The sequence below is a fragment of the Galdieria sulphuraria genome, assembly GCF_000341285.1.
Source record: "Galdieria sulphuraria unplaced genomic scaffold scaf_3, whole genome shotgun sequence".
Classification (NCBI taxonomy): domain Eukaryota; phylum Rhodophyta; class Bangiophyceae; order Galdieriales; family Galdieriaceae; genus Galdieria; species Galdieria sulphuraria.
In genome coordinates, this window is record NW_005178472.1 from 206,296 (window position 1) to 231,740 (window position 25,445).

Here is a 25,445-nt window from a genome sequence, read left to right on the forward strand (position 1 = left end):
TTGAACATGTCCAAAAATTTATAAATTCCGAAGAGATCGATTTCTTTATATTCTTGCTTCATTCTACTATTTGCATTATACTCATACTAATATCTATGTACACTCCATATATCTTTCAAAACTGTCTCACTTGGCGAGAGTCCGTTGAGATACTGTACACCTGTCCGCTCTACTTACTGTTAACTTCCATGCTACGTTTCCAAAAATTAAAGTCATTGTAATCATCTTCATGCAAGACTTCTTCCTTTTCTTTTCGTCCATGAAGGAATGAAATATCTACAAATATTTCATTTACAAATTGTTGCAGGTTTCGATAACTGCCAACGGTTTCATAAACATAATTACATATCTGAAGCTCCCCTTTCCAATTAATAAGAAAGATACGGTTGCTACGTATACCAACAGCTCGATAACTGATAAGATCAGTGTACCTGTTACCAAAGCCAGCATAAAAAGCATTGTACGAATCTGCAAACAATTCCTTGACATTTCGTAGTGCCGCAATCTTAAACTCTTGTGGTCTTTTGCGGATAACTTCACGAGCAAGAGACTCAACCAATCGGTCAGGACTCATTACGACAGGTCCTTCAGGGAGTGTATATTTGGAATCTTGGTATAATGATTGGATATAAGCCCTGGTACTAGTAGCCTGTCCAATGGCACGGCTGGTTAAATACAGCATCTTATACCCGTTTCTCGCAATCAAAGTATAGAGTTTTGCTATGCCTTCATGACTCCAATCCTTGCCAACTCTTGGCAAAAGATGACCCAATACATCACTACGAGTAATGGTCCCATCAACATCTGAGACGACGATCTTCGAATCAGATGACCAAAGAAATATTCTCGATGACAATTCTTGTACGCCTTGTAGAGTGGAGTTTACTACAAACTTCACAACATTCATTCCACACCTAAGTGGAAGCCTCGCTAATGCTTCCTTGCTTGGACGTCTTGTTTTGATTAGAAACCTCCTTCCTTGGGTCTCTGTATTACTCATCACTGAGTTCTCCATACTTTTACCTCCGCTCTCTGAAACATTAGCATGCACTGTATCTCTTTCAACCATAGCAATCATGTCATCCGTTATAAGTGGTTCACCACTCACATTTCCGTCTGAAGATCGAAACCCAAACCATGAGAATCTTTTTTTTCCATGTTCCTCTCTGTTCTCTGGTTTCTTCTTTTGAGATGAAATATTATTTGTAGTATCCAGTGGTGCTGCAAAAGCTAGTATGCTAACAATCAAAGGACCCGCTTCTTTCCACTTCATTAATTTGCCACCGACTCTCATTAACAAATTTGGATGAGACAAAATAGAAGGATCTGACGAAAATTGACTGTACCCGATACGGTTGTGTTCAAAAATGTTCGTTTTCACATCTTCCGGCATTTCCTGGCGAATCAGATGACCACAAAGCGATAATGCGAGAGGATAATCTACATCTGAGACATTGATTTCCTTTGATTGACTAGTTTCCAATAGACCGTGACTCTTAGCAAAGTCCTCCTTTTGGTTTTCGTCACTTTTCGAATAATTTCGTTTGTAACCAGAAACACTAGAAATACTGGTTTGTCTATCGTCTATGTCACAATTTCTTAGCCTTTTTGATCCAAGAGTTTGATTATTAAACTTTGATATATATACATCGTTCGGTGGAAGTTCGTCTGGGAGTTTTGAAATATAGTCATAGAAATGCGACGAAGCGTTCGGTACTGGGAACTCAGTAAACTCTTTCGTCTTATTCTCTGAATGTTGTAAGGCAAAAAGTTCATCGGTTTCAGTTTCTAAACTTGAACATGTTGAAAATGTATCCAAAGTTGACAGTTCCTTCTTCTGCGGAATATTGGACGAAGCAGGCTCTCTCCGATTCTCATTGCCATGTTCGTCTGAAAACATCTTATTCGAGATTTCTAATTGCTTATCCGAATACTTCCTTTCCAAAGCTGACTTTATAATATCAGTGGAATCACTGAGATCTTCAAAGGTCAAATAAGAATAACAATCCGTAGAGTCGACTTTTTCTTCGGTGGTTGAATTAATCGAACGAGGACGTACATCGCAGCTACTTTCTTGGACGTTAGTCTGCAGAACATTCGCCTTTCCATCTTGATGAAGTTCCTTTCGAGTCGTAAAACGCCTCAAAAAAGAATCCATCCATGACGCAGGGGAAGAAGCTATTGAAGAGGAAGTAGGAGGCAAGTTATTGGAAGCAATACTAATACTTTCAGACTTCTGTCCAGACAAAGATAGTAAGTATTTCTCATCACCAGCAAGTGCCTCGACCCTTTCGTTACTACGGGGAAAGAATGGGCTGTCAGAGTTCTCTTGAATGCCTTCGACATATAAATTGCTGAGCTTTGCAGTTAGTTTCTTGTTCTTCAATCCCAAAGTCAAATCATCTTGCGAACCGTATTTACAAGACTTGAGAGTAGAATTTCTCTCTTGTACTCCGTTAGCGTTTCGAAAACTTACACCAAACTCCGAGTCGGATGAGTATGTGGGTATTTCTTTCCCTTTAAGTGTTGTTAGCCTGGCAAGCTTCATTTAAAAAATTACTCGCCTTCAGTAAGGTAAATATCCGAGTCTCCGCAACTGTCTGATGTACTGGTTTCCTCCAACTTTCTACTGAGCAACTCCGGGGAGACAGAACTGGAAACAGGAAACTTCGAAGGAGAACTCGGTTCCGAAGCTGGGGAGGGAACAAGGTCAGGAGGAGGCGGTTGGTCAGTTTCGGCAAGAAAATATGCTTCACCTGCAGTATCTAAAGTCAAAAAAATTTCACACGGCTCGTCATTTATGATAACAGTGACTACTTTTTCTCGCGACTTGAGTAGCCTTAGCTTTCCGAACCTCACGTTCCAGGGAATACTTCTTCGAACTCCATCTTCTCCCTCGACAACTATTATATCAGCAGCTCCGCTAAGTGTAGCAGTGTTGAATTCTAGTGCGTTTGAGACTGCTGAGAAAAGACGCTCCACATAAGTAGTCATTCAAACACGAGGCAATCACCCAAAGCCGGGATAGCGTCAAAATTACAAACTTTAAGAGCCTTTGGAATTCTTTCAACTTTCCTTACTGAAATTTGGTTATTGACGTTTTCTTTACTTTTGTATTACAGCAGAACAACGAGGAGTTGTATGCGTTTCTCTTCCGTGAAACTTGAAAATGTTTCAACCCTCAAACGTTGTACCTTCAGTTGTTTTTGACTTTGGAACGCACACAACGAAGGCGGTAAGTATATTACTTTGTTTGTTGGGTGTTTACAAAGACAATATGGCTTTAGGGTTTTGGTGGTGAATGCCTTCCTAGATTTCTGTGTTGTTCATCGGTTGGTTTACAAGAAAGTAAGCTGTTTGTTTAGAATTTACTTCCACCCAGTCACAGTCTATTTCATATGTTAGCATCCATACAAAACGAATCAGTCACAAGAAAAGCTTCTGATTTCATTGTTGGTGAACGTAATTTACTTAAGAGAATCGAAAGTACAGAGATTGTTTCACCTTTTGACGAAAGTGGAGTAATGGAAAACTGGGAAGCAATAGAGGCCATCATTTCATATTCTTCAAATCAAATTAGTGCTGACTTAAGTACCAACTCAGTTATGATAGTTGAGCCTTCTCAGAATCCGAAGAAAGAACGTGAAAAGTTGGTAGAACTTTTATTTGAGAAGTTTGACGTGCCTTCGGTGTATCTTTTGAGAAGTGCTATCGCAACTTGTTTTGCGAATGGACGTTATACGGGTTGTGCTGTAGAGTTGGGTGCGAAAGCAACGGATATTACTCCAGTTTTTGAAGTAAGCTGACAAAATTATGATTCATTGTAGAAATACTGAGTAGAATGATAGGGGGCAATTATAGGAAAGAAGAGTAGTCGACTCAGTGTTGGTGGAGATCATCTTACTGGTTATGTTTTACGTCAAGTTGCGGAAAAAGGTTTAGAACTAAACCCTTTTTTCACTTTTCGAAGACGATTTCATGAAGAAGAATCTGTTAAAGAAACTGCTCCAAAGAAAGTATTTGAAAGAGTGGAATTTTCGGATATTCGTGAAAGTTATTTGTGGTTTTGGAAAAGGAGACTTGCTGAAGATATAAAGGTCGCGCTATGTCGTGTGAATGATCAGCCGGATATTGATTTGAACTCCATTCAGATTCCTTTTATTTCATATGAGCTACCTGATGGAACAGTTGTTGAAATGGGAAAGGAGAAATATGACGCGGCAGATTGTCTTATAGATCCTTCTAAGGTAGAATTACCTTCCAAGTCGCTCGTAGGTGAAATTATAAATGTTATCGAAAGCTGTGACTCCAATCTACATCGAGAATTATATTCTTCTATTTGTCTCTCAGGTGGTACATCCAATCTAACGGGTAATATTGTCTGTTAACATATAAAGCGATCTCATTTGTTGTTAGGGCTTTTGGAGTATTTAACCGTAGCACTTAGTAGACGAATGCACAAGGTGAAGTTGCTTGGATCCAGTCTCGAAGCAGAGCGACGTTTTGCTGCATGGACTGGTGGTTCCATGTTGGCCACCTTTGGAGAGTTTCAGAAGATGTGGCTTTCAAAAGCTGAATATGAAGAGAACGGCAAGACTTTTATCCATAAGAAATGTCCTTAAATTGTAACAAATAATATTCTACGAATACTTTAGAAGATAAAAATGTGTTGTGCTTTATTAAATTCAACAAAGTTTTGAATGGCATATATCGTTATGATCCCATTGTGTGGAACTTTGAAAACCGGAGCTTCCACAGCAATCTTGCATTCCTGATTCCGAGAGATGGAGAACTGCTCATATTATAAGCATGTTCTCGTGCTTATTTGTGTCTTTCAAGTAGTTGGTTTCATACACGGTATTGCTCACTGTAGTGTTGAAGATGCCACGACAGATCCGAAGCAGTTCCCAAAGTCAGAGGCGTTGCCTGGCATGCAGATTTCCAACTGGAAGAACATGAGTAAGTCAGTCTCTTGCGTTCCTTTTTTGATAATAAAGTTGTAGTCCTTACCTGGGCTTCAACTACGGACTGTCGAAATGGTCCGATTGCACGTGTAGCAGGCCCAAACAGTTGGAGAATAAGCGGTTTGTTTGCAGCTTAGTTGGCTTTACAGTCGTTCCAACAGAAATTCTTGCGTAGACGATTGGTCACAGACGCTTATCAACTTTGACACTTTTGCAGTTCGCTATGGATCTTCGTTAAATACTTTGGATCACTTTCTAACAGATCCGAAGCTCTGGAAGGTAGCACAGCTTCTCTTTCTTTGAAGTTCTAACTAGAAGAACAAAAGGGTTCTGAGCTAGTTGGAAAGTCTGGCATGATCTGCTCATCAAAAGGAGAATTTTCGGCTACTTATGATATGTATGATACGGAGCTGTTGCCGTTTCAAGTCACCACGAGTTTCTTTGTACCCGTTGAAGAACAATTTTATTTGAAGAAAATAACTGTTACCAATCAAAGTCCTTCCAAACTGTATCTCAAAGTATTAAGTATTTTGGAGAATGGTCTGAAGGGCAGCGATTTTGGTCCTCTAAGCTGTCCTGTACAAGCAAGGCAATCAAATGGTACGTATATATCACTGATAGAGGGAAGCAATGAACATTTCGTTATAGATAGCACATTCTTTCATATTGATATGGAGAAATGTGGATCTTTTCATATCGGTGGTGGCGAGTTTTTGGAAAGTAGTAAGTTGGAATGTTCTTTTAGTTATTATTGAGTTGAAGTGAGTTGTCTGGAAGAGAATTTTAGGACATCCACTCAGGTTGGACCAGCCACAGGAAACAAGTCTGCATTTTCTGTTTTCCAGTTGTATTCTGACGGAAACGGTGTTTCTTATATTACAGAAGACGTTCATGTTCAGGCAGCTTCGGTGTTTCTGCTAGAATTGAACGCAAACGAGAGCAAGTCAGTATACAGTTTTCGAGCTGCAGCATCGGATGAAAGGAATCTTTGGAATGTTATGAAAAAAGCTTGTGAGAAGAGCGCACAAGAATGGATAGTCTACACTGCGAAGTCTTATGAGACATGGCTTCAAAGCGGCATTAGACCGAATATTTGTTCTGAGCCCGGAGATGGCTTCGAGAAGGAAAACAGTTGTTTGGATTCCGATGCTGAAGAATTGTTTACAAAGTCTCTCATTTTGTTGAAAAATAGTCAAAATCCAACTCTAGGTTTATTCGCTTCTAGTTTCCATACTTTATATGGTTGGAAGGTAGGTTTTAAATATGGATCAACTTTTGTCTTTATATTCTTGAAAAAGGCCTGGATGCGAGATTGCAGCTTACAAGCCATCATTTTGGGTGAAGCTGGTTACCTGGAAGAGGAGCGGAAATTTTTAGAGGTATTTTATTTTGCTATATTTTTACAACTTCTAAATAGCTTCCAGTGGGCTAGTTTTGCAGAATTGCGTTCAGAGTGGAGTGGTGGAGGTTTCCATAGTACATATAGTTCATGGACTGGTGACGTTCATGATTTTGTGGAACCACAATACGATGCCTCAGCATTGTATTTGTTAGCTTTGTCGCATTACAGCTTCAAATCCAATGATTACAGTTTATGGTATGGACAAAATGGAAATTCAAGAGCAGATATGATCGAGCAGCTTCTTCTTCGGAGAGATTACCAAAGATTGTGGGCACCGGACTTTTCCATTTGGGAGGAGTCCTCGGATCCTGTTACTGGAGAAAAGTTGCCCAGAAAGTATTATTCCTTCACTCAGGTAAAAGATAACACTGATTCTTCTATGCCTTCATATTGGAAATGTTATAGTCTGCTGCATTTGGGGCTTTGATGGCTGCAGCGAAATGTAGACGAAAACAGAAAAATTTTCAGCGGGCAGAGCAGTTAGAGGAACGTGCTCGCGAACTGAGTGAAAGCTTGGAAAGAATATTTTGGCAAGAAGAAGAAGGACATTATCTTCGGAGTATTGAGGATGGTTCACGTATGTGGCTTCCAGACCCTTATGCTGCAGATGGTCGTATCGATAGTTCGAGTTTGGGATTATTGCTTTTTGATGTTGTAAAGAATGAAAGTCGCCGAATAGAACATTTACGCAACGTCCAGTCGGTTAGTGAATATCTGTTGTTGAATATAACCAATGAACTCTCATGATGCATCTAGAAGCTCAGCCGTCGCAAGTGGGGTATCGCCCGATATGATGACGATCATTATTTCTATGACGGCATCTTTTCGCCTTGTGGGTGTGAAGCTCGGAATGCTTCACCACCTTGGGGCGTTACCACTATGTTCACTGCGATGAGTGAATGGACGCATATAGAACAAAATGCAAGTTTCGCCAAAAACGGCAAGTGTAAAAACTCAAACGAGGATACATGTTTGATAGGATTCGTTTAGTTTATGGGAGGCTTCAATGGATGGTTGAACACAGTGCCTATGGAATGATGCCGGTTGGTGAGGCGAATGATGGTGTTACTGGATTGTTTGTTTCTGCATCGACACCTGACTTATATGAATATGCCGGAATGGTAGGTAAGATACATTATATGAGCTGTCACTAATTTCCCTTTCTAGTATGTCTGGACTGTCTTATTCGTGCAAGGGAAAGCTTGGTCAATGAGTCCACTAAGTTGGGATCGAAATGAGTAGCCCTGAAGTCTAGTTAGGACTCCTGTTCAATCTGTGAAACCATTTCTCGACCCGACAACTGTCATCAGTTTATATTCTGGCATGAAAAGGGTTTCAGAACATAGTTATCAGTTATAGTAACAGGTGCATACCTAAGTAGAATTAGATAAATCACAATGCTTCTTAGATGGAAGCTTACCCCATGGAATAAATATCGTTCTTTCTATTATAATCAGAAGAGAAAATTCTCCACAGGTATTTGACAGAATTTTGAAGCAATACATTATTATCTTGTATTGAGGAACCTCTTTCAGTGAACCTCTTCGAGTCTGATATTCCACTTTCCATAACAGTTGGGTGAGTCATTCCCTCCGAGTAATCCAACCATAACACAATAGCCGTTGTGTCATCCACAACTTCATCCTCTTTGCGCCAACGTTTTACTGCCTCTTCGACAACCATTTCGGCAGCCAACTGAGCACTACATTTGTCTCTAAGTCTACCTATCCAATAAACAACTTCCTGGGAAGACATAAACTCCCAAACCCCATCAGATGCCAAAATACAAAACCTAAGAAATCAATAAAGCGTCTTCCAAGTAAATCTTTAGGTACCTGTCAGAACTGGTCAATCTAATACAAGTTACTTCTGGTTCCGAACTCACTCCGATACTTTCAACTATCAAATCTCCAAAGGAACGAGTCATGGCTAAACCAGGAAACCAATCTTCGGCTAACCAGACTCGTAAAGGTCCAACACCACCATCCCAATATTCTATACGACCTCCGGAACGTTGTATTCTGTACGCTTCGTCCGTTCGGACGGGCTACGAAATATTGAAAACAGAAGTATTTCAGGAATTCCAAACTTACTTTGTGATCATAAGTCATGTCAATCGAAATATACTTGTACTTTCTCGCTTGCGTCTGTCGACCTATTATACACCTCGAATCTCCAACGTTGCTACAAAAGAGAAATGAACCCTTGAACCAAGCAGCAACTGCTGTTGTTCCACTCATTGAAATGTCCACTTTATCATTCAAAGACATCAGGGCTCTTGAACAGTTTAAAAAACCAGCATAGATCGAGCGAACAAGATTTAAAAATGATGTCGACTCAAGTAGTTCATAATAGGCATGAGATATGATTTCATCAGTTGAAGTAAAAAGATCAACCTTCCGAGCCGAATCTTCTTGACAACTATCTAACTGTTTTTCGTTTTGAAAAAACTTAAAGCTGTCTTTAATTTCAACAGGCAAATGGTCTCGTACAAACTGACGAACTTCAGGACATAAAAAATTGAGTGTCAAAGCAACTTACTTCCGCTACAACCCTCCCGTTGGCACCATGTCCATCGAAAACGGCAAAAAAAGCTTCATCTTGCCTATTGTCAAAGGGAACTTCGATACAAAATGAGTCCTTCAGAAAAGTTACTCTTTAAAGTCGTCCCAAAAGTTCGAAATAATCACCTGATTTTCCTTTCTCTGCTGTTCCTTGCTCCTTAGTTCTCTAACAGGTTCCCAACCTGCCAGTGAACAAGCTCCATAGCTGATTTGCAAGTTACAACTAGTTCCAAGAGTTATGTTGTGGGCTCTATTTGAAGTATCGCAAAATGTACCGGAATTCAAGTCCACCTTGTCACAAAACTTGCTTTTCTCCTTGGATTCGTTTGACGATACACGGCATTCTTCTCGGTTTGTTTTCGGAATTTTCGGACCTTTGGTTGTATTTACTTCTCTCGACAAAGATGAAGGCACAGTTTTAAGCTGCTCAAGCTGCTGTTCAAAGTTTGGGGGAATTCTGAACGACTTTGCTTCCTTCAGTGAAGACAACTGCTCACCTTGAATGTCAAGCGAAAGTCTCAATCTTTGCTTGCGCAGTTCTTCCAAGGTTACAGGTTGTTGCTCCTGACCAGAGTCGACAACTTCCCTTTGTGCCGGAACTTCTGAAGTGCAGTTTTGTGTGCTATTTGTTTTATCTTCATACTGTCCCTTTGCACAGTGGTTACCCATAGCCTACTGTGCCTGAAAGTGTCAGAGAAACCCAACAGATTTGAGAACGCTAACAACACACAAGAATTCCATTATCGCATTCCAAAATAAGCGAAAATGATTAGACGTTCCAATTAAGCCAAATAAAGAAACACACAAGCCGAAAGACAAAAATATGTTTCTACCGAAATCAGGAAAGTGTTTGAATAGTGTTTTGCTCTCTTTGATTTTATACTTTGCTATGATTTGATTATTACAACACAAGTTCTAAAATGAAAAGCACACTTCCTCAATTGAATAACACGTTTATTGACCCTTTGATAAGCACCAACCAATAACTTAAAACACCTTTTTTAAAATTCTTTCAACGAGCACTAACTTCCTGCGCTGCGACACAAAGCAAATGTACTCCACCAACTAGCGATACATTTCTTTCACTGTCCATCTTTGAACGTTCCGAATTACAACGGAACGGAACTTCATTTTCCAAAGTAGAAGGTTTTCTATCTTCCCAAGGTCGTCTACTCTCAAAATCAGCTTCAACGACTTGTTTCTCTGCTTTGGAGTCCTTTTGCTTTAACAGACCACGTTGTGACTCTCTCTCAAGGCGAAGAAGGTATTTTTGGAGATGAGTGCGGCATTGCACTGCAGTTCTCGTTCCAACATAAGAAGCAACCGCTTTCAGGTTTTGTTGTCCATACTTTTCCAAAGCTTCCAGGAACCTTTCATGTTCCTCACTAGACCAATATCGTCCACTCGATCCCTTGTTAACCCTTCGTCGCTTATCACCTACTCTCTGCTGTTGCATTGTATCCGACCTCGCAGTGGACGAACCAAATGACGAGAAAGATGTGTTCCTGGATAAGCAAGTATTTTCTAAGGATTCGCCAGTGACAGTACTAACGTTTGAAAAACCACTTCGACTTTTATCTTCACCGAGCTGACGGAAATCACGAAGATAGAAACTAACTTGAGCCATAGCTTGTCGAACACGAGAAAGTTCCGCCTCAAGCTGCAGTGCATGACGTCGAAGATATTCATAATAAGTCTGTAGCTCTTGCTCGTTTTGAGGACAAATATTCTTCAACTGAACGGATTCCATCCCTTCTCAGAACACCCTCGACGAAGAAAATGATAGAATTAAGATCCTTCCCATGAGAAGCAGAAAAACCCGAGGTGTCCAATTGACGTTCAGGTCATTGTGGAATCACGTGGAAATTTGTCCATGGGAACGATTTTCTGAACTCTCTTTGCTTTTCTTCTAGAGCAGAAACGTATAAGCTCATTCCCCATATTTATTGCGTGTAATATCATAAACATAATTAATTCACCATAAAGTAAAATATATTATCAGTATACATGACGAATGAAAATACGATGATATAGAATCATTGTGGCGTCGTCGAGAAAGACGCACTCTACTTCGGCATTGCCAGGGGTCTTGAGCTCCGAATCAGACTTACTAGTGGGAATACTACCAATCAAGGAATTAGAACACTGCCTTGGAGTCTCACTATTAGGGTAACACGACACTTGCTGAAGCTTAATATCGGATGAAGAGAATGTACCAAACTCTTCATCATTACTGTCAAAGCTGTCTATACTGCAAACCCGAACCCCCCGAATCCGTGCTATCATTTCAATTTGTTCTTGAATAAGCGACGCACCAGAAGTCTTGTCCAACAACATAAGGGCTTTTGATAAATTGTCAAGTATCCATAAGTCAAGATCTCTGCATGACTCTATTGGAGCTCGGGACCATGGTCTGGAAATAAAACTACCATAATTCTCCAGCGCCCGTCTAAAATACCCTTCCGCTGTCTCAATATCTTTAAAAACAAGAGAAAAAATACCACAAGTTCCTAAAATATCAGTATACAGAGGAAGCCCTTCGAAGCGTATGCTTTCTGCTAATTTCGTAACCTTTGAAAGGCACTGTCTTGCTTCCTCTCGTTCGTTTCTAACTAGTAACGTAAGTGCCATATTCTCATAGACACTAATGCCATATGAAGAGTTCTCAAGGTGAAACTCTGAAAGCTTCTTCAATGTTCTACGCAAAATGTTGAGAGCATGCTCCGTCCGATCTGTTTCCCTACAAATATTGGCCAAAACAATGAGAGGAATTAAGATACAAGGCTTGTTGTTCATTCCGCTTTGTTCCAATAACTGCAAAGATTGACAGAGGGCTTGCTCTGCCTCTCTAAAGTGCAAGTCATCAGAATATGCTTCCCCTAAGGAAATGAGTAACATTGCGTCCTCCTGTTGGTTTTCTAACAATGAAGAATCACCCAACAATATGTCTGTTTCATGAGAGTCTCCAGTGCCTGCAAGTTTTAGGTTGGAAGATGAGCAGGTCTGCTCATAGCGACTCAAATCAAGAATACTTGAAATCAAAGATATTCTATCTGATGCGGGAATAAATAGTCGCAGTACGTTGCTTCCTGCTATAATAGTGTGTCGCAATGCTTGCCTCCCAAGTTCTTGTGCAAACAACAAACACATTTCAAAGTTCATTCTTTCCAAGTCGCAAATTCTAAGTGCCTGTTCCATGTTTGCGCCGTCAAGAATCATCCGCTCATTATCTATAAGCTTCAAAAGATTCGTGTAGTAGCTCACAAAATTCTTCTTCGCAACACGAATAACTTCCCAGTCGTTAAAATCGTCGTGTGCGCCTACTTCTCTTAACAAAAATTCCTTTGACAAGAGATCTAACTGTAGTCGTTTCGGGGATACTTTCACAATAAAACCCCGTTCGTTCAATGTGCTGAGCATACTTTCTTCCGAGCAACTTTCTATACAAGAGTCATGAATAATTGCCTTTGCAGCAGCAACATCGAAGGTTTCCGGAAAAACTGAAAGCTTGAACAGAGTACGGCGCAGTATTGGCGTCAAACTTTTGAATAATCTGTCTAGATACATGCCGGCAAGGTCTCGAGATAAAAATGGTTCGACGGCTGATGCATGACTTGAATATTCCACTGAAGCTGACGGAAATTGTTGCATCATAAATGTGTTCGTTTTCTCTCGATTCCTCCGTTGATAATGGTTTGCTTCTCTCTCTGCAGAAGGTGGAGCTGTATATGGTGGACTGTCAAAGTTTGCAAATTTCGTAATGTATTCAGTTGTACTAGGCATCTCCCCTGAAACTCTAGGTTCTCTTCGTTCCAAGTTTTTCTCGTTTAGAAAGACTTGGCTATCAAACACTGCAGGCTTTCCAAGACTACTAAACCTTGGTTCTGCTATTTGTGTCGATGCCATGGGATACGGTGGAGGTGATAATACCGTTGCTGCGTAGTTCGCAACTCCTTCTCCTGTACTTATGGGCGAGTTCACACCACCTTCAAATTGCCTTCTAAGCTTCCTTCTCTGGTAAGAACGATTCTGTCTTAATCGTCTTTTAATAATTTTCGCTTTCACTTTTCGTTCCTCTTCAGTGAGCTCTGAATCAGACTTATCTACAAACAAACTTGGAGGTCTTCCAGGTTTTCTTCTACCTTTCTGAAGAGAACTTTGTCCCCCGGGTTCATCTTGGCCATTTCCAATACTTGATTGTACTCTGCTGTCAAAACTATACGTAAAGTCACTCGAAGACGCTTTTGAATCTAGCCCACGTTGAGGTTCCTTTCGTAGTTTTGCAGGCTCCACCGGTGAAAGTGAAGTTGACGTCACCGACTGCGTATCTTGAGTATCTATGTCTGCGACTAGTGAATTTTTTTCCTCAATTTCAGACGAAGCGTTCGCAACTCGAGACTCCTTCGAAGAACGTTGCAACGAGGAATAACCCTTACAAGGGCCACTGTCTAAAGGCATGTACCAGTTCCCTCCCCCCGTTTCGATGTTGCTCATTAAACTCAGCGTTCAACGCAAAAGAGCTCTTGATAAGAAAAGAGTATTGGTGAAGTTGGTACCTCAAACCTTCTGCAGCTTGAATGTAGGAAAATGCATAATTTCCAGACTCGACGGATTTCGACAATTTCTCTCCTCCATTTATTGGAGAGATTGCACTATAATTGTAAAAACTGAAGTTCCAAAGCTATTTAATGCTTCCGGATGGTTTTATTCAACTTTTCTGTGTACCCGTCATGAGACAAGTTAAGAACTGGCCAAAATGTTCTCCACGTTACTCCTAATAAAGAACAAGAAATTTTTCCCTCGTTTGAGTGAAAACCATCAGCAAATACTATAATACTCTCCAATATTTTCATGTCGAAAGTTCTTAGAAATGTCGTTCTTTTAAGAAACATGAAACACAGAGTGCAAGAAAAGAGATATGCCGATGAAATAAGTCAATAACAAAGGCCACCGATAACAGTGAGACCATATTTTGCTCAAGTCTGGAGTCCCAACGAAGTTACAAAACGAATGTAGACATATGCTAGTAATAACTCTTCTAGACCGGATAAATACCCAAGCTGAGTAGACACCAAACAAGAACGTATATAAAAACTGTATAACTGTCTCTAATATGGCTGTACGGAGACTGTTGTAAACAAAATTCCTATAGATAAAATGATGACAATGACTTGCTGCGAAGAAAGCAGAAGATAACAATACTGCCGAACGAGAACTTGTACAAAAAGAAAGTAACTTACAAATACAGCCTCTAAACACTAGCTCTTCCGATACAGGAGCCACTATTAGGTTGCGAACAATTATCCAAGAGTCTTGTCCTAATAATGGCAACGAAAGTTTCAAACTTTCTTCTATAGACACGCCTCGCAAGTAATATGTTACAATTTCTATAATATTCAACGAAAAAGGACCCAGAAACAAAAGCAAAATGGGCGAAAACGAGTCGAAAAAGTTAGCCAAGCTGGAAGTGCGCACAAGTTTCTTCTGCTCTTCATTTAGTTCAAACAAGTAAGAAATAATGACGAAATCTGTAACAGAATAAAAAAAAGTTCCAAGGGAGAGCAGGGCAAGGCTTCTCCTAAAAAAGTGACAAAATAAACTAGTTTCTTCAAACCAGGGACTCTGTACCTCTTTATGATTTTACAATCGTTCCGTTCTCCGTAAAACCACGGCAAGTACAACAACCCTACAAAGGTAGTACAGAGAAACAAAGAAAAAGAACATGAAAACCACAAACAGTGTTCCAAATTCATAGAGATGCACAATTAGAAATTTTTGTTGTTTTTTTCGAGGCATTAGATAGAATGAAGAGTTTGCTTCATTTTGTGTCAAAACGCCCAAACCCATTTTTCATTTGTTCATATGATCTTGCGAATTGAATATTTGCCATTTCATAAAAAAAGCAACTAGTTCTTCCAAAAACATGGCTATGAGAAACTCTGAGGTTACGAGATGACATCTATAGATTTCTTTTATATGAATTTTATATCTTCCGTTCAACGCAGCGTCAAATCTAGGCAACAGAATTCAGTTTTTTCTATATACTAAGAATCTTTATGGATAAACATATTACGTTGACTTCTTCATTCATAAAGATTCGCGTCATGAATCCTCTTGGCACATGATCAACTTTTAAGCTTCTGACGGTTCTCTGATAATATATTGAAGCCATACTCTCATAATCTATGGAGAACTTGCTTTCGAAACCGAATTATCTGTAAGGGTCACTTCAAATGAATCAAAATTGTCTTAGAATTTTTTAGCTGAAAGTAGCTAGGATTGGCTACGTCTTCCAATTTTCTTAAATTCAACCTTTCTCCATCAGAAATCTTATTTGTTATTTATACAATATTTCACGTGAGACAATGAACAACAGAGCTTGAGTGACGTGGTTTCTTCCGTGGCGTATCTATTTTGTCACATAGAACACTACATAAGCATGAGTTGTTTCAAAGGACGTTGTGCGGTTCAACTCTTATAACAATGCAAATAAAAACACTATTTTACTTCGAAACACTCATAGATTTCAACAAATATTGGAGAGACACAAGATGGGAAAGATGAACGACATGATTTCTACTGAAAAAAGGAATCGAAAGTCTTGATTTGCATTTCATCCGTGGTATACGCCAAGTAGGGCAGTTTCCACGCCTTCAAAATTGTTTTTAAAGTGAACAAGTGATTACATTTTTCTGAATAGACTACATGGTTGTTTGGTTTCTTGCTCCATAAAGCTATAAGAGGGACGGGACCGCCTCCATAAATTCCACCAGCGGGTAAGAGATCAGTTCCTGCAGGTAGATTAGGTGAATCAGGTCCTGCCGTAACAAACTGCCAACCGTCGGTAGATTTATTGAAATCCACTTCAGACTGATCCCAAGTAATGAAGATGACGGAATTGGAGTTTTTCCACTGGTCTGATGATGTAATATTGGTAACGGCAGCTTCAACAAATTTATCTCCATTTGTCCACATGAAATGATAGTCATTGAATGGGCAATATTTGTCGTTTGGTCCTCCCTCTTGTGGCGAGGCATCATACTCGACATGCAAAGAATACTGTCCATGCATGTCATGGCAAACGTCAGGGGTGATGAAACTGAAATTTGGAAGCGCATTATTCCTCAAGTCATCCAAAATGTGAGAATATGGAACAATATTTTTGACACGAGATGAATTAGTCGTGATTTGAGGATACAACGCGAATGGGACATGTCTCTTTACGTATACAGCAAAATCCGAGTTGTTGGGATAATAATGTCCCAAGAAGCCAACTGTCGGAATGGACTGTGCATAGTTCTTCCATGTCATTCCACGCTCTTCCAGGAGATCTGCAATATTAGTATGTGGAAATTCCTATTTTACCAAATAAGCTTTGCTGTCGATTTAATGAAAGTCTCCTACCTGGGCTGGATTATCTGAAAAGGACCAAAACTGAGATCCAGCAGTAATTGCAATATAGTTTGGCAGGCTTGGATTGGTGTAACCATGATAGTGATCAGCATACATTTCTTCGTCAATCAACTTGTTGATAAATGGCATGTCTTTGTTTCCTGTGATATTTGGTCTTCCAGTGTTTTCCATCATTATTATGACGACGTGATCAAAGAAAGGCAATGAAGAAGAAGAAGAAGAAGTGTCATTACTCTGCCTTTCAACTGGAACAGCAGATACAGCTAGCTGCATGCTGCACAGGCAAGCTATCACCACAGCGACTGACACGCCATATAGGGAGAAAAAACTTTTCTTGCAGTACATTCTTGAAAGAGATCACCGCCAAAAGTACTACTATATTCTTTACTTTTTTTGTCAGTAGCGATTGTTTTAAATCCACTTCATGTCGGTTGGACGGAGAAGGCAAAATACGGAATAATTGATTCCAAGTATTATTCCAAAAAATGGAATCTTTCTACGATTCATAAAGATACGCGAATCATTTATAGTTTTGTACAGTTTGCAGATACACGAGAGACAGAGTTACAAGATGCTTCTACATTTGTCATTTTTCAGTTTCAGGACTTCAGAATACGAAGCAGAAACTATGTTGTTCACTTTCGTCCTGTTACTTGAAGTGTTTTTGGATAGGGTCTGGTAGTCTGGTGACAAAGGAATGTAGATTTCAACGGGTCTACGTTGGTTCCCATGAAAAACTTGGTAAGCTTGGGTAGAGAATTCTGTACCGCCCGAGGCTAGTGCCATTGTTTGTTTAAGAAGTTAAATATTATAAGCCACAAGAGACTACTTTATCCTTAAACGAAGACTCTTATGAAATCTAAAGAGCTGCAGCCTATACTAAGTATCTACACTATTCACGAAGCCATACACTTTATTTCCACCATGGATCGGAATCTGTGCGAAAATCTTTTTCTTTCCAAGTCTTCAACACGATGTTACCATTTTCATTGACATCTACGTGTGCCAAAGCCAAAGAAAGAGGAGCTGGACCACGAACCACCTTACCAGTACTGTCATAATGAGAACCATGACAATGGCATATGAATTGATTTTCTCCAGCTTCCCACGGTACTACGCATCCCAAATGTGTACAAACAGCATCTAGACTATACGGACGCAATTCTCCGTCTTCAGATATTATTAAATAATGTGGATCTCCCTTAGGACCTTGAACCAGTTCACGAGTTCCAGGTTTTCTTGTCTTAATGAAATCCTCTTTCTTGATTTCATTACCTTCGATATCTCTGGCAACTGTTTCGTCAGGGTTACCTGAAGATACGGGAAAGAAGAATCTTGAATACGTAAACATCATTTGAATTACAGGCAATGATGCAGTGCACAAAAGAGCATAGTTCAAAAACATCCTTTTGCTCAAGTCTGGAACTAATGCTTCTTCTGAAGAAGACATCCTCCACCTTGAAGAAGCGACTTGATACTTTGGAAGATGTTCTCTGAAAAGTTTACAGCGATTATTGCACTGAATGAAAGAGCATTGAGAACAGCGTCCCTTTAACACTGTGTAATTGATGAAGACGGTCATCTCCCAAAACAAAAATGCAATTAAAATGTCTATGGCCGACTCGAAATGTATTTAAATGACCAATGGAGCTTACACATTTATGGGAATCGTTACATTTCTGTTGCCCCCAAGTTACTGTTGAAATGACTTAGTTCTTGAGATCAAGTTCGCAATTATTCATTTTTTTGTCAGATAACAGGCCGTTTAAAGAAAACTCCACTATGGCCTCTCACAGGAGGTTGACCAGACTGCAGGGAATGTCATTTCTGTGAGTTTTGCTGCCAAAAAATCGTTTTGACTATTCTGCATCTATCAAGTTGTTCGAGGGTGTGCAGCGAATTTGGGACTTTAATTCTTATGAGCTCTGCGTATGTAACTCCTCAAAAATATATTGTCTTCTGTTTTTTCCAACCTTGGTTCCTCAAATAATATTATTGTGGATGAGAAAAGGGGGACAGCGTGTCCATCTCTGAGTGTAGCTGATATTGTGTGCTATATTTTTTTGAGTCAAAATTAGGCAATTCCTTCTCTTGTGTTCATTCGTTTCTTTAGTAATACTTGTAAACACGTTGAGGCGTTGTTTAACAAGTTTATTTGGAGGATAACAGGACTTTCTACGAACTACATGAAATCGCTTGTATAAAGTTTTCCGAAATTATTTATGTCTGTAAAGGCAATTGCTTCGATATTTGTAAACCTGCTGGAATCTTATACTAGCATCCATATTTCTATCTCATTCAACTTGTCATCCAGTAGACTTTAAACTGCCAATTTCGAAAGCTCCTCGATTCTGGAATACTTCAACTTCGAATACACATATGAAAGAAAAACGGTGAAACGAATAGGAGATGCATGGTCAAATACAAGGTTTGCTTTTAAGACGCTGTTCGCCCCCTCTCGATCTATTCTTCTGTGAAGGTTTTATCATTCGAGTTTGTTTCATAACTTTTCTTAGTGAAGCTGCAGTTCTGAAAAAAGTCGAGTCATATCGAAAACCAGTTTCTCAAAGGCAAGCTTGACAGTTCTCACAAGTTCGCTTCACTGGAGCTGCTTGTTGGAGGGGCTATTTTCAACAAAGGCTTAATAGGGTTATTCATATCATAGTCCTGCCATTTCAATTATTTCCTGTCGTCTATAGTCTCCAGCGACAGACTATAAGTTACCGTTAGGGACATTCCTCCCACTAGTTGAACGTACTCTTTCTTCAAGGGATGGTCAATTCCAAGCTAGGTCATCCTTTGTTTGACAAAGACAACGCTTTCAACTTTTAAGGTAACTTTTTGAAAGTTTGAGGGAACTGTTTTGAACGACGGACAGAATTTTATCGTGTAAAGAGAGTTTTCTGAGAAACGATTAAGCTAAAATCATATATTTTCACATTCTCTAATATATTCATGATAGCTGGAAATGGAGTAAGTTCGTAGACTAAAAAGGATAACTGAGGATCTGAGGTACGGAACAATTCTGGGATTCGAAAAAATTTTCAGTGGTTTTGGCGGGTGATTTGAATTTGCACTTAAATTTGAAAATTTCCTGTAGTTGTCATTAGCTTTCCAACTTTTCTGATGGGAGAAGCAAGTCGTGTGCTTGTTACAAACCAAAATTTAAAAGATATTGAGAAAATGCTCTCTGAAAGTGTGCAGCGAGTTATTGAGGGTTCACGTTACTCTCACCTCTCAACCTCAAGAAGAAATACTGTTGCTACATTTGTTGCTCGAAAGACGAATTCGTTCCTTCAACTACTTGCAACGAACTGTAGAGAAGCTACGGAAGAAGAAATTCCTGTTGGTATGTAGACGTTTGGAACTAGACTTTTCTAACAATAGAACAGAGTCTGTCGATTCTAAGCTCATTAGACAGGTAGAAGAGCTTACCACGCAGTTGAATAGTGTGGAGCAACAATTAATAAAGGAAAGAAAGGTCAAAGCTCAAGAATACGAAACACTCATGGAGGAGAACCTAAAACAAAGATATAGAGTCCATGATTCCACTGAAGACTCACTGGAAGAAGTAAATAATAATCAAGTTATTTCCGAGCAAATAAGCACAGAAAATATCGAAAAGCTCTATGAATGTTTGATGGAAGAGTGGAAGAAAGCTAAAGACTTTTCCTCATTCGAAGATAAACTTTCGAAAGTTTCCATAGTCTTGCAGAATATGTCGCGAACAGATATGAACTCCTTGAGACCAGTCTTGGAAAGTGTTTCCAATATTCTTAGAAGAGTTGATTCTCAAAAAAGCTCTCAGTTTGCAAGAGACTCTTCAGAAGGAGCTTTTGCCAGTAGTGTAGAAGGAAAGCTCCTTAAAATTTTACATAGCTCGGATATATCTTCAACATTCAACATTGACTGCTAATGTTGAATAGGAAGTCGCTCTTCTTTTTCGAGAAGTAGAAAACTATCCTATACTAACTTTCAACAGGTTAAGTATAGTAGAAATTTACGTAATCTTCCCTTGTCTTGTATGTTGATAGTGCAGAAAGAAATGAGACAGTGCTCATCTCCGGCCTTCCAGTTTCATAAGCAATTAAACTTAGCATCATTGACGATAAAACTGAAAACTTATGTTTGATACAGAGTAATTTTAGATGAAAGATTTTTGGCAAATTAATGACCCTTGCAATGATTATTGATTCCTTCTTTGCCTAAACTTCCCTCTGTAGTTAAGGATACATACAGAATCAACCAAGTGGCACAATTTTATTGTCCTAGCTCCCAGTCTTGAGAGCTGTACAAAGTCAAATGACACTAAACGTGCTATTTAGTTTCAAAGTAGCTCTTATCTTTTCACTTCACCTAGCATTCACAGCTTGAATAGCCATAAATTGTAAAAGGTTGTTTTGAGTATTCTTGAATAAAAAGAAGCAATATTGTGGTTTATGCTGAACTGTCAATTGTGATATTTTCTACTATTTCTCAGCGAAAACCACACCAAAGTAATCCATTGGACTTTGCATTTCTTCTGAGCCATTTTTCTTCCTTGTGTTTGTGTAGCTAACCGTTTGTCATGAAAGACCACAAACAGTATTTTGATTACTCTTCGTTACTTTCATGGGTCAAGTATAACGCTAGTTTTCTTTTGCCTGACAACATGAGCATTGATAGCTTGACCGAGAAGGCCACTATTACAAAGTTTTCTCACGGACAGAGTAACCCTACCTTCTTGGTCCAAGTACCCGCTGGCACCCCTTTTGTTATTCGGAAGAAACCACAAGGTACCTTGTTACCTTCAGCTCACGCAGTTGAGCGAGAATACGAGGTTGTAAGATGTCTTGGACCAACTAAGGTACCAGTTCCGAAGGTCTACGGTTTTTGCAGTGATTCTTCAGTTATAGGGACACCCTTTTATCTAATGGAATATGTGAAAGGAAGAATTTTCACTGATCTTTCACTGCCAACTGTTGCACCAGAGGAAAGAAAGCAGATTTATCAGGAAATGGCGAAAGTTTTAGCCGAAATTCACAATATAGATTACAAGAAAATTGGACTTGAAAGTTTTGGAATTCCTGGAAATTACGTCATGAGGCAGATCCGTCGTTGGACGAAACAGTATGAGGCATCTTGTGAAGGCGTTGGAAGAGATCCTTGTATGGATAATCTAGTCAAATGGCTTCCAGCAAATATCCCATATTCAGCTGTCGCACCAAGGGAAGAAAGTACAATTGTTCATGGTGACTATAGATTGGACAATTTAGTTTTCGCCGAAGGAAGCCCAAAGATATTAGCTGTATTGGATTGGGAACTGAGTACCATTGGAAATCCTTTGGCAGATGTTGCTTACAATTGCATGATGTATCGACTGTCTCCAACGAGAAGCTCGTTTGCACTTCCTCTTGAGGCGTTGGCATCGAACCGAGATTTAGGAATTCCAAACGAGATGGAATATCTTTCAATGTACCAATCATATCGTGGCAAAGGAATTATTGATGACTGGAATTACTACCTAGTTTTTTCCTTGTTTCGAATAGCAGCTATTTTGCATGGTGTTTATAAGAGAGCACTAATTGGCAATGCCAGCTCTGATCGAGCAAGAGAGTCTGGTGATGTTGCAAAAAGTATATCTCGTATTGCGTGGAATTTGGTGCTAGAAAGATCCAATTGTTCCAATGGAAGTATATTGTCTCAAACTTCAGTGAGAGGAAATATCGGAGATTATGAGTTAATGGTGAGAAAGTTTATGGATGATTTTGTATATCCTTTTGAAAGGAGTTTCTTCGAGCACGAACAGTCAGATCACCGTTGGTCGGTATGGCCAGAAATGGACACTCTGAAGAAGAAAGCTAGAGAATTGAATCTATGGAATTTATGGATTCCAAAGGATCTAGGCGGTGTCCTTTCTAACGAGGAATACGCAAAACTGGCTGAAATCATGGGAGGCTGTGTATTTGCTTCAGAAATATTCAATTGTAGTGCACCTGATACAGGAAATATGGAATTGCTGTTACGTTTTGGTACTGAAGAGCAAAAGGCAGTTTGGTTAGAACCCTTGTTAAGGGGCGAAATTCGTTCTTGCTTTGCCATGACGGAGCCGCTTGTTGCTTCAAGTGATGCAACAAATATAGCCTCAACCATTCACGAGAAGGAGGACAGTTATATTATAAATGGACACAAGTGGTGGATCTCTGGAGCCACGGTAATTTTTTCTTTATGCATTGTTGACTGTTTTATTTTATTCTTATCATTGTAGGATCCACGTTGCAAACTAATTCTGTTTTTGGGGAAGATGGCTCAAAAGGATGATAATGTGCCCCGGCATAAGCGACATTCTATCGTCTTAATTCCTATGGATTCAGCTGGAGTAAAAGTCATTAGACCTATGCATATATTTGGATTTGATGACGCACCTCATGGACATGCAGAAATGAAATTCGAAAACGTTGTGATTCCAAAGAAGAATATACTTTTAGGTGAAGGACGAGGTTTCGAAGCTGCACAAAGCAGGCTTGGAGCCGGTAGAATTCATCACTGTATGAGAGCTATTGGCATGGCGGAAAGAGCATTGCAACTATTAATAAGGAGGGCCCAGGAAAGGCAGACGTTTGGACAACCTCTCGCGAACCACGGGGTTGTTCAAGAGGTAATTACCAATTGCCGTGTAGAAGTTGACCAAGCACGTTTATTGACACAATTTACTGCACGCGTTATTGACAGTGAAGGGGGCGCATCCCGTCGAGCACGGAAATATATATCCATGACCAAATATGTAATACCTCAAATGGCATGTCGGGTAATCGATAGAGCTATTCAGATTCACGGAGCGTTGGGACTTTGTCAAGATTCGGTATTATCGCACTTGTATGCTTCAGCAAGGACGTTGAGGCTTGCTGATGGTCCTGATGAAGTGCACGCTGCAAATGTAGCCAAATTTGAAATTCAGTCATCAAAAATGTAGTAAATAAAGGAACAAGTCATGTTGCACAATGTTTTTGTATTTTATAGGTAAGGATAGCAGATGGATGATACGCTGTCTAAATTCCAGTCCCGACCCGCGCCAATTTTGAATTGTATTGCAAATCATTTCGCTCAAGGCAGTCTTGAACAACCGCATAATACCTTTTCTAGTTTCACAAAATGTTGAAACAGTATGATGAACACCAACAATATTTTAGTGGGACACCACGAGGCTCCACAGAATTACAAGAAGAAACTGAAGAAGATTTCCTCGCCTTAATCGAAAGGGAAGTCTTTGAGGCCGAAAAAAGACTTCAAAAGTACAACCTTGAGGAAGACAAAGGAACACAAGATCCAAAGTTTCAAGTTGAAGACTATTTTAACACATACAATGGTAGGTTGGATACGAATTGATGTTGTGTGAACTTCACTACCTGCTCTCAGTTTACCAACAGGAAAGCTTAACTGATAACAACGCCACCTATGACGTTTCCAAAGGGTCGGTTACAGATAAAACTGCAGGAATGCCAAATCTAAATAGAGGCGAAAGAAAATCTAGGAAACAATATGAAGCAGAACACCCATTTTACGCTGAAGTGAACGAAGTGACTTCTCCCGAACCTTACAAACGCTTTCTTGACTCAAATCCTGCAACAAAAAGGTCGGCGAACGTAAAATTACATAGAAACGTCGCCTTGGAAGGATCAGCATCGCCAGAAGGAATAGAATACTCTACTAACAAGCAATTTTGTACTCACGAGTATTCAGCTCCTTCTAACGAAGCAATATTGCAAGGACAACCGGTTACTGAAGAGAAAAAGGTGCGCTTCCTTTGTTCACGGCGAATATTGTTCGTACTTAAGTCACGTGTAGTCATTGCGACAGTTGCGAGGAAACGGAACTGAGGAACACTTTGGCCGCCGAGAAAGTTTTCTTGGTGAGGTATGTTTGAAAACTGAACAGTAGAAAAGGACATTTAAGACCCTATAGTGTAACCAACGCACTAAGGAAAGCGACGTCGATTTTGAAGAACTTTTGACTTCAATGCAGCTACAACTGAAGAAAACGCAAACACGATTGGCACAAACGGAATCTACACTTAGTTCTCTCCAGGTTTGTTGTATAGGACTGGCTTTTGTCAGTCTAAATCTCGTTTCCCTTAGGTAGAATACGACATCCTTAGTAATTCGTTTGAGTCGGCTTCTCAAGAGGTTGAAAGACTACAAGCAGAAAACTCCGAACTGCGTGAAAAATTCAGCAAACTAATATCTACAAAAGATAACATACCATCGGTAACCGAAAGCGAGAATGTGTACCGATGGAGGACTTTGTTTCAAAAAGCTGTGAAGAAGCTTGCGGAAGAGAGGCAGTCTAGAGTGCAAGCCGAAACTGAAAAGAAACGAGCACTGAAGGAGCTTGAGATTTTTGAAGAAGATATCATGAAACGGTTTATCGCGCTTCGTGATCAAGCAAAGAGTAGAGTTAAAGAAATGAAAGCATGGACCAATCAGATGGAACAGATCAGAGAGCTTCTTGAGACGTTACCCCCCAAGTTAAGAACTGCCCACCCGTGTTCCAACGAGAAACCAAAGCTGTTACACAGTCAAGCTACAGGATACAGAGAACACCTGAACGGAAATAACAAGGAAAGCAAGCCAGCGAAGTACTACAACTCAAATACAGCAAAGTCACGAGATGTAGGAAACACTGAGACTGACCACGTTGAGGGGAGTACGTTGAATAGAGTCGAAGAGGAACTTGCCTCGGGGCACGAGACGGAAGGAAGACTACTCGAGCACTGGCGAGCTGATGCTCAGAGGCTTATTGAAAACTTTCAGTTGTTTCAAGAGGAGAATTTGTTGCAGCTGACTTCCCAGTCAGAGCGTCCTGAAAGACTAAAAAAAAGAGAGTGCCGTTACCGATAATATTTTGTGTTTTTTAGAATAATGCGAGTCTATTTTTGCTATGAATCCCACCTTGGCTTCGAAAAGTTGTCAAACTGACGTACTATCTATGTTCTTGTTTTATACTCTGGCGCTTTTGCTGTATTCATCATCGGCACTCGCTTTTTACTGCTGACTAAAAATCCTCCGAGGATTACAGTAATGTTTCTGTAGATTACTGAATAATTGTAAATTACATACTACTAGA

General features: G+C 39.8%; 12 protein-coding genes across 12 annotated transcripts; 5 read left to right on the forward strand and 7 right to left on the reverse strand.

Annotated features, from left to right (window-relative positions):
• Positions 1-2: 2 nt before the first annotated feature.
• On the reverse strand, positions 3-3,019 carry Gasu_06620 (lipin family protein). The gene is made up of 2 exons (XM_005708716.1): positions 2,565-3,019; positions 3-2,517 (listed from the first exon to the last, which is right to left on the reverse strand). Exons 1-2 carry the CDS (start codon positions 2,992-2,994, stop codon positions 170-172), a joined length of 2,778 nt encoding a protein of 925 aa, XP_005708773.1. The 5' UTR covers positions 2,995-3,019; the 3' UTR covers positions 3-169.
• A 20-nt stretch (positions 3,020-3,039) lies between these two features.
• Positions 3,040-4,699, forward strand: Gasu_06630 (actin). Its single transcript, XM_005708717.1, has 5 exons — positions 3,040-3,235; positions 3,288-3,348; positions 3,406-3,797; positions 3,849-4,371; positions 4,417-4,699. The coding sequence occupies exons 1-5, from the start codon at positions 3,170-3,172 to the stop codon at positions 4,620-4,622; spliced, it is 1,248 nt and encodes a 415-aa protein (XP_005708774.1). The 5' UTR covers positions 3,040-3,169; the 3' UTR covers positions 4,623-4,699.
• Positions 4,700-4,759: 60 nt separating this feature from the next.
• On the forward strand, positions 4,760-7,640 carry Gasu_06640 (glucoamylase). Its single transcript, XM_005708718.1, has 12 exons — positions 4,760-4,959; positions 5,004-5,084; positions 5,140-5,243; positions 5,291-5,564; positions 5,613-5,687; positions 5,742-6,214; positions 6,263-6,343; positions 6,389-6,721; positions 6,772-7,068; positions 7,123-7,306; positions 7,357-7,487; positions 7,534-7,640. The coding sequence occupies exons 1-12, from the start codon at positions 4,785-4,787 to the stop codon at positions 7,606-7,608; spliced, it is 2,283 nt and encodes a 760-aa protein (XP_005708775.1). The 5' UTR covers positions 4,760-4,784; the 3' UTR covers positions 7,609-7,640.
• A 4-nt stretch (positions 7,641-7,644) lies between these two features.
• On the reverse strand, positions 7,645-9,719 carry Gasu_06650 (protein phosphatase 2C). Its single transcript, XM_005708719.1, has 6 exons — positions 9,057-9,719; positions 8,908-9,006; positions 8,460-8,861; positions 8,202-8,413; positions 7,787-8,158; positions 7,645-7,739 (listed from the first exon to the last, which is right to left on the reverse strand). Exons 1-6 carry the CDS (start codon positions 9,597-9,599, stop codon positions 7,673-7,675), a joined length of 1,695 nt encoding a protein of 564 aa, XP_005708776.1. The 5' UTR covers positions 9,600-9,719; the 3' UTR covers positions 7,645-7,672.
• Positions 9,720-9,868: 149 nt separating this feature from the next.
• Gasu_06660 (myb domain-containing protein) lies at positions 9,869-10,739 on the reverse strand. The gene has a single exon (XM_005708720.1). It carries the CDS (start codon positions 10,678-10,680, stop codon positions 9,943-9,945), a length of 738 nt encoding a protein of 245 aa, XP_005708777.1. The 5' UTR covers positions 10,681-10,739; the 3' UTR covers positions 9,869-9,942.
• Positions 10,740-10,857: 118 nt separating this feature from the next.
• On the reverse strand, positions 10,858-13,559 carry Gasu_06670 (uncharacterized protein). Its single transcript, XM_005708721.1, has one exon. The coding sequence runs from the start codon at positions 13,422-13,424 to the stop codon at positions 10,929-10,931; it is 2,496 nt and encodes an 831-aa protein (XP_005708778.1). The 5' UTR covers positions 13,425-13,559; the 3' UTR covers positions 10,858-10,928.
• A 25-nt stretch (positions 13,560-13,584) lies between these two features.
• Gasu_06680 (prenyl protein peptidase) lies at positions 13,585-14,709 on the reverse strand. The gene is made up of 2 exons (XM_005708722.1): positions 14,559-14,709; positions 13,585-14,508 (listed from the first exon to the last, which is right to left on the reverse strand). Exons 1-2 carry the CDS (start codon positions 14,681-14,683, stop codon positions 13,812-13,814), a joined length of 822 nt encoding a protein of 273 aa, XP_005708779.1. The 5' UTR covers positions 14,684-14,709; the 3' UTR covers positions 13,585-13,811.
• A 708-nt stretch (positions 14,710-15,417) lies between these two features.
• On the reverse strand, positions 15,418-16,539 carry Gasu_06690 (acid phosphatase). Its single transcript, XM_005708723.1, has 2 exons — positions 16,335-16,539; positions 15,418-16,286 (listed from the first exon to the last, which is right to left on the reverse strand). Exons 1-2 carry the CDS (start codon positions 16,515-16,517, stop codon positions 15,507-15,509), a joined length of 963 nt encoding a protein of 320 aa, XP_005708780.1. The 5' UTR covers positions 16,518-16,539; the 3' UTR covers positions 15,418-15,506.
• A 618-nt stretch (positions 16,540-17,157) lies between these two features.
• Positions 17,158-17,809, reverse strand: Gasu_06700 (cytochrome b6-f complex iron-sulfur subunit). Its single transcript, XM_005708724.1, has one exon. It carries the CDS (start codon positions 17,791-17,793, stop codon positions 17,257-17,259), a length of 537 nt encoding a protein of 178 aa, XP_005708781.1. The 5' UTR covers positions 17,794-17,809; the 3' UTR covers positions 17,158-17,256.
• A 970-nt stretch (positions 17,810-18,779) lies between these two features.
• Positions 18,780-20,777, forward strand: Gasu_06710 (uncharacterized protein). The gene is made up of 3 exons (XM_005708725.1): positions 18,780-19,403; positions 19,444-19,692; positions 19,736-20,777. Exons 2-3 carry the CDS (start codon positions 19,470-19,472, stop codon positions 20,257-20,259), a joined length of 747 nt encoding a protein of 248 aa, XP_005708782.1. The 5' UTR covers positions 18,780-19,403; positions 19,444-19,469; the 3' UTR covers positions 20,260-20,777.
• Positions 20,778-20,859: 82 nt separating this feature from the next.
• Positions 20,860-23,565, forward strand: Gasu_06720 (acyl-CoA dehydrogenase). The gene is made up of 2 exons (XM_005708726.1): positions 20,860-22,536; positions 22,591-23,565. Exons 1-2 carry the CDS (start codon positions 20,911-20,913, stop codon positions 23,293-23,295), a joined length of 2,331 nt encoding a protein of 776 aa, XP_005708783.1. The 5' UTR covers positions 20,860-20,910; the 3' UTR covers positions 23,296-23,565.
• A 114-nt stretch (positions 23,566-23,679) lies between these two features.
• On the forward strand, positions 23,680-25,430 carry Gasu_06730 (uncharacterized protein). Its single transcript, XM_005708727.1, has 4 exons — positions 23,680-24,115; positions 24,168-24,236; positions 24,285-24,407; positions 24,458-25,430. The coding sequence occupies exons 1-4, from the start codon at positions 23,708-23,710 to the stop codon at positions 25,217-25,219; spliced, it is 1,362 nt and encodes a 453-aa protein (XP_005708784.1). The 5' UTR covers positions 23,680-23,707; the 3' UTR covers positions 25,220-25,430.
• Positions 25,431-25,445: the final 15 nt, after the last annotated feature.

Coding starts and splice junctions, on each gene's coding strand:
- Gasu_06620 (XM_005708716.1), bottom strand. CDS start 2,994: ATGACTACTTATGTGGAGCGTCTTTTCTCAGCAGTCTCAAACGCACTA. Junction 2,518..2,564: donor GGATATTTACCTTACTGAAG/GCGAGTAATTTT, acceptor CAACACTTAAAG/GGAAAGAAATACCCACATAC.
- Gasu_06630 (XM_005708717.1), top strand. CDS start 3,170: ATGTTTCAACCCTCAAACGTTGTACCTTCAGTTGTTTTTGACTTTGGA. Junction 3,349..3,405: donor ATCGGTTGGTTTACAAGAAA/GTAAGCTGTTTG, acceptor TTCATATGTTAG/CATCCATACAAAACGAATCA. Junction 3,798..3,848: donor ATATTACTCCAGTTTTTGAA/GTAAGCTGACAA, acceptor GTAGAATGATAG/GGGGCAATTATAGGAAAGAA.
- Gasu_06640 (XM_005708718.1), top strand. CDS start 4,785: ATGGAGAACTGCTCATATTATAAGCATGTTCTCGTGCTTATTTGTGTC. Junction 5,085..5,139: donor AAACAGTTGGAGAATAAGCG/GTTTGTTTGCAG, acceptor ATTCTTGCGTAG/ACGATTGGTCACAGACGCTT. Junction 5,244..5,290: donor CAGATCCGAAGCTCTGGAAG/GTAGCACAGCTT, acceptor GAAGAACAAAAG/GGTTCTGAGCTAGTTGGAAA.
- Gasu_06650 (XM_005708719.1), bottom strand. CDS start 9,599: ATGGGTAACCACTGTGCAAAGGGACAGTATGAAGATAAAACAAATAGC. Junction 9,007..9,056: donor AGCAGAGAAAGGAAAATCAG/GTGATTATTTCG, acceptor ACTTTTCTGAAG/GACTCATTTTGTATCGAAGT. Junction 8,414..8,459: donor ACATGACTTATGATCACAAA/GTAAGTTTGGAA, acceptor AATATTTCGTAG/CCCGTCCGAACGGACGAAGC.
- Gasu_06660 (XM_005708720.1), bottom strand. CDS start 10,680: ATGGAATCCGTTCAGTTGAAGAATATTTGTCCTCAAAACGAGCAAGAG.
- Gasu_06670 (XM_005708721.1), bottom strand. CDS start 13,424: ATGAGCAACATCGAAACGGGGGGAGGGAACTGGTACATGCCTTTAGAC.
- Gasu_06680 (XM_005708722.1), bottom strand. CDS start 14,683: ATGAATTTGGAACACTGTTTGTGGTTTTCATGTTCTTTTTCTTTGTTT. Junction 14,509..14,558: donor GATTGTAAAATCATAAAGAG/GTACAGAGTCCC, acceptor TCACTTTTTTAG/GAGAAGCCTTGCCCTGCTCT.
- Gasu_06690 (XM_005708723.1), bottom strand. CDS start 16,517: ATGATGGAAAACACTGGAAGACCAAATATCACAGGAAACAAAGACATG. Junction 16,287..16,334: donor TTTCAGATAATCCAGCCCAG/GTAGGAGACTTT, acceptor TTGGTAAAATAG/GAATTTCCACATACTAATAT.
- Gasu_06700 (XM_005708724.1), bottom strand. CDS start 17,793: ATGTCTTCTTCAGAAGAAGCATTAGTTCCAGACTTGAGCAAAAGGATG.
- Gasu_06710 (XM_005708725.1), top strand. CDS start 19,470: ATGGGAGAAGCAAGTCGTGTGCTTGTTACAAACCAAAATTTAAAAGAT. Junction 19,693..19,735: donor GGAAGAAGAAATTCCTGTTG/GTATGTAGACGT, acceptor ACAATAGAACAG/AGTCTGTCGATTCTAAGCTC.
- Gasu_06720 (XM_005708726.1), top strand. CDS start 20,911: ATGAAAGACCACAAACAGTATTTTGATTACTCTTCGTTACTTTCATGG. Junction 22,537..22,590: donor GGTGGATCTCTGGAGCCACG/GTAATTTTTTCT, acceptor TTATCATTGTAG/GATCCACGTTGCAAACTAAT.
- Gasu_06730 (XM_005708727.1), top strand. CDS start 23,708: ATGTTGTGTGAACTTCACTACCTGCTCTCAGTTTACCAACAGGAAAGC. Junction 24,237..24,284: donor GAGAAAGTTTTCTTGGTGAG/GTATGTTTGAAA, acceptor AAGACCCTATAG/TGTAACCAACGCACTAAGGA. Junction 24,408..24,457: donor CTACACTTAGTTCTCTCCAG/GTTTGTTGTATA, acceptor CGTTTCCCTTAG/GTAGAATACGACATCCTTAG.